At 37.2% G+C, this 5507-nt stretch overlaps 1 protein-coding gene across 1 annotated transcript; it reads right to left on the reverse strand.

Annotated features, from left to right (window-relative positions):
• Window positions 1–583: 583 nt before the first annotated feature.
• Window positions 584–2155, reverse strand: LOC108546658 (uncharacterized). The gene has a single exon (XM_017898868.1). It carries the CDS (start codon window positions 2153–2155, stop codon window positions 584–586), a length of 1572 nt encoding a protein of 523 aa, XP_017754357.1.
• Window positions 2156–5507: the final 3352 nt, after the last annotated feature.

Genomic DNA, 5507 nt, shown 5'->3' on the forward strand with positions numbered 1-5507 from the left:
ATATATAATCTTAATATAAAATATTTTTAAGATATCTTATCTTTAATATACAATATCTTATCTTTCTATTTTTCTATCCAAAGATATAATATCTTAAAAATATTTTATATTAAGATTATATATATAAATTATTTTAGAATGGTAATTATTGAAATTATGGGTTTACAATTGTATATACAGTTGTATATATATTCTCTTTTAAAGTCTTTTATTAATACTAGATTTACGAAACCCGTCAATTTGACGGAAGGGTTGCTCCAATTATACGATGGTAACAGATTTAGTTAACATATATTAAGACTGTTAATATAATATATAATTGTGTTTAAATGAAACTAATCGTTAAAAAAAAGACACGTGGTTTCCTTTACCTGTCAATTTGACAGGTGTCCTTAGAAACAGGTATACAGATAGCGTCCGTAAACCTAGTGCTAATAAAGTCTATTAACTACATATATATACAAGATAAATGAATAAGATGTACTTATTGGTTTCGAATTTTTAAGTTAAAATATAAACAGTACAAATGAAATTTCCCAGAATTTTGTTAGAATATCGAAGTAAAAGGTATTGTAAAAATTCTCTATTTTCGTACATACTTAATTGTGCGTGGTTTAGGAGTGGGCATAACGTCAGACGTTCTTTCTCTTGATTCCAAATCGCTATCGTGATCATCGTCGTCGCTCCAAAAAGGATTTAAATTAATTTGTGGCGCGATTAATCGTCGTTTCGTTGGTCTTTCCATTAAAAACTGCGGATTAGCTTTGTTACTATTCCTCATAGCCGGCTTCGGAGGAATAGCTTCCTTCTCTCTCGCGATTTCATCTTCCGTTTTCTCGTCGTTTCCAAATGGATTGGTCAAGTCTCCACTACTCCCTGCCGTATTCGTAGTTGAAATAGATTTATCCATAACCTCTTCCTCCTCGTCGCATTTAAAAGGATTCAGATCTTCGGGATAATTTTTCACCGAATTAGCGGGCATAGTCTTTGCTTTAACATCATTCCTAACTGTCGTAGATACTTGACATTCACTATCCTTCGAATCCGCAGCAGGCATCGAAGGAGACAAATTTTCTGCAACTACTCGTTCGCGAGTGGGCTCCGATAGATCGGAGGAAATGGTGTGCACTGAGCTGTCTGCACTGAAACTTTTAACATCGTCTAATGAAACATCTTCTTGACCGATAGTTTGCGTCGTATCTGGAATCATCGCTGAACTTTCAATGATTCCTGATACCTCGTGCTTGCCATGTGCCTTGTATATCGATACTTCAGAGTCTCGACATTTCCCTTCATTTTTATCAACTTGATCCTCCTTCCTCTCGAATATCTTACGTCTTTCCTGAACTATGGACGGAGTACTCGTAGCATACGTGCGATCCTCGACCTGCTTCGATATTTCTTTATCGTTCCTTTGAGGCAGTGATTTCTCCCCGTTTATATCACGGGACGAAGAAGGTGACGCTTCTTTGAGCTTGTGTCTGTCAGAGTTCAATCGATGGTGCATATAGCCTTTCGTGTTTAACAATTTTTCGCTTACTGTTTCAATGACACCCCTTCGATCGTGAGATTCTTGCTTCAAAGAAGTGGCCACACAATCAAGCTCGCGTTCCTTTTTATTCTCTTTTCCATACTCATGGCTGACCGGAGATGTCAAACTCGTGTTTCCAGTTGTTGAATGCACGAGACCCCTTTTAACTTCGTTTCGACCCTCGTTCGTATACGTGTTACCAGTGACTTGTTCGTCGTTTTCCGAAAGCATTTGATTCGATATGAAATTTAGTCGCAGTCGAGAAGTTTGTGCTATGATGTCAGGAACGATGCACTCTTCGCGGTCTAATTTCTGGGTGAGGTCACGTTGTTTGCTTATGCTTTCTTCGGTCTTTAGGAGTCGAGTGTAATTCGAATCGATCTCGCTGCTTAGAATTCCGCTGTACGCAGTGTCGTCGCAATTTTGCAACGCGGGAATTTCTTCGTCTGGACATCTTTCGCAGCAATACTGTCCTTCTTCGGTTTCGTAATAGTTACCGATTGTTAACTGATTACTGCATCGAGCACAACGGAAGCAAGTACGATGATAAGCGACGTGGGATAGCACCAACTTTTCCGCGAGGAAAATTGGGAATCCACAAACCACGCAGGAATCCTTTCGCATACCCAGACACGACGCCTCCTGTAGAATTTCAAAAAATTTTAGTTCCTCGTCATAGCGTATACGTTATTTATTAGTATTAATTTAATATACGAATAGAACAAACAATGTTAAAATGAACATTATACTCTCAACACTTGAGCTTTCATAGCATTCGTATCGTTTACTATAGTTATCACAAGTTAAATGCAAGTCATGGTATAAAATTGGTTTAGAAATATCATTACGAAAATTTTTAACTTAGAATTTCTCTACGAATAATTAGATTCGTATTATCATTTGTGAGGTCCACTACAATTTCAGAAAAATTATTCCAATTGCAATGTGAGAACGATAGGGAACATTATTCGACTAGTATTTACCGAGTCTTCGTTATTTACAGATTATTGCATCTACATGTTGAATCTTTAACCCATTTGCATCGTGGCTCTACTTAAGGTGCCGTGTTCAGACATCAGCGACGTTCAACTGACGACTGGCCCGTATCACTGCGCGCTCCTCATAATGGCAGTTAAAAGGATTTTCACGACAAAAGTAAAACTTGTTAAGAATATAATGAACCGATGTAGATGAGATGCTCACAAAAGGGATCAAACGTGATTTGTGGCATATGAAGAATATTCAGCAACTGGTAATGGAGAAAGTCAGCTCGCGGATTAATCCGCTCTCGGTGATAGGCGATAGTCGTAGCTCGCGGAATATTCCGCGCTCGGTGATAAACGATTGTCGTGACTCGCGGAATATTCCGCGCTCGGTGATAAACGATAGTCGTGACTCGCGGAATATTCCGCGCTTGGATGCAAATGGGTTAAAATGCACACTGTGATTTGTATTTCACCCCTAATGCATATACAGGTGTCCTAGCATCGATGGGTCAACCGAGGAGGGGGTGATTCTACTTGAAAAAGCAAATCGAAAATAAAGAATAAATTTTTTTTCATTTTGAGCTTCGTTGTCAAGAAAATCGAATTTGAATATTCACTGAGTATGCGTGTACTTAACTATGGCTTACAAGGAGAGTGCAAGGCTACCAATTTAGTTGAAACTTTGCATATTGGTAAATTTGATTCTCCTGTTTATAAGTATATACCATCATATGAGCAGACACTCGACAGTTTTTTAAATATTCGTAATTAAAAATTGATTACGTCAATAAGTAGAGTATATTAACCCCTTGCACTATTTTTACCAGTCTGACTCGTGACGAAAATTTTAGACCAAACTTGAATATCACGAGTCAGGCTCGTGGTTTCATTTCATGCCAAACGTGGATATCACGAGTCTGACTCGTGATCAACATTTCGAGCCAAATATAAATATCATAGTAGTTTCTCGTTAATTCTATAATATTTAATGTCAATGTATTAAGTCTTGAAGTACCGTTTCAGCGGCATAACTAGTCCCATAGAAAAAATACTATAGTAACAAACTAATACCTAAGGTAAGCGCGATTGGACATTGACGTTTGGCCACCACATGCTCCAACCCTACCTGACGTATGGGGCCATTATTTATCTTGCCTTCCCCAAAACTTCCAACTCTGCTTTAAACTTCTACCCTTATGCTTCAAATTCGCAAACTGCCACCAGTTCCACTAAGTAATTGCAAAATAATTAACCCTACTCTAGCTTTTTACTAAACTTTGCACTCTAAACTTTGCAGAATTCTCGAAAGGAAAGACAAGACAACAATCTGAAACAAGTCTGTAGCGACCAACGTTTGTACTCTCATTGCTAGATGGAAAACGGAAGTTCGAGGTTTCTCGCAAGTCCTCGGTGAACCCTCGACTCTCATAAATACAAATTCCTATGCTACCTAAGTATCCCCCGTCTAAGGTAGGACTTGTTAGAAAGACCCTGCACCTTACCCACTTAAAACCAAAAGCTGTATAGTTTTCTTCGTGTCTTTCTATGCATAGACAAACACGCATACTAAGTTTGATTTTAGATCGCGAGTACTTCACGTTGGAGCCATCGATCTCATAGTCTAAGTTTTCATTTGTAACCCTCTTGTACGTTTCGGTTCTTTTATATGTGTATGATGGTATCTATACCATCCCTTATACGCATCCCTTCCTTGCGTCCTTCTATCAGCTACCTATCATAGCAAAAGAGAGCTACCAAGAATACCAATCGGCAGCACCATAGGAACCACAAGACAAGAAAAGTAACCCCGTGGGGAAGGACACCCATCCCCTAAACTCTTAGTCACTAAAAGAACCTAGTAGCTGATGAATGCAGGCCAACGTCAGTGAAAAAACAACATTCTCATTCCTACTTTGACTCTAAGAACCAATTCGTCATCTTCACCCCTCCAGAAATTAAAAATAATGTAAGAATTGCTTAGAAGGTAGGGCCTGTTAGAGAGGTTTACTGACGAGTTCACTAGCAGACCCAGGATGAAACGCATGCCTTCCTTGCATCCTTCTACCCTACTACCTATCATAGCAAGATGGCCATCAGGATATCAATCAGCAACATCATAGGAATCATTAGAAATCAATATAACCCCTGTGGGGGAACCTTCACAAGTCAACTCTCGTAGAACACATATAGAATTCAAATCTACTCTCGACTATACATGATCTCTCGATGACTATACATGATCCTTCGTCATCAAGGCGTTGTCCATCACACAACACAAAAGAAATACAGTCCACCAAACACTTGAAGAAACATACAATTTCTACTTAGAGCTAATCAAGACCGACCTAATGACGATATATATATATCAAATCAATATATTTCAAATGAATATCTAAAAATTCTACTATATTCAAATTCGAGTCTATTTATCATTCTGCACATCACACCAAATATTAAATTGTCCAATTACATTCATTAAGAATACTCATTCAGATCAATTAACGAGTTCTAATAACAATGAATTGAAATCATTGACAATAATAATGTTGGTAACTGATAAACAAAGAGGAAAAGAATATTTCCTTACCAAACACTTCAAAATACAATTATTCGAACATTCAATCACTTGAACGTCATCCTTACTTCAATGACTGATATGAATGACTTTTGTGTCTCACTTTACCTCTAGTATGAAGTGTAACTACAGTATGCTACTGTTAATAGTGATTTATAAACCTGTTAAAGTGATAAATATTATTTTTATCGTATTTTGGTTATAATCCTAGATACTTTAATTTTAAATTATAATAGCAATCTTCTTCGGCAGGTCTATCATAATATATCAAATTTTTACCCAGGACTTTCATATTATGGCAATAAAACAGCATTAAAAATTATATAACAATTTAGCAGTTGACGATATTTTGGATCACCTATTGGTTAAGCAAAATTTTTATTCTGTAGAATTTATTTTTGGAAGACATTTCGCG

The sequence above is a fragment of the Eufriesea mexicana genome, unplaced genomic scaffold, assembly GCF_001483705.2.
Source record: "Eufriesea mexicana isolate 0111107269 unplaced genomic scaffold, ASM148370v2 scaffold745, whole genome shotgun sequence".
In the NCBI taxonomy this organism is placed as follows: domain Eukaryota; kingdom Metazoa; phylum Arthropoda; class Insecta; order Hymenoptera; family Apidae; genus Eufriesea; species Eufriesea mexicana.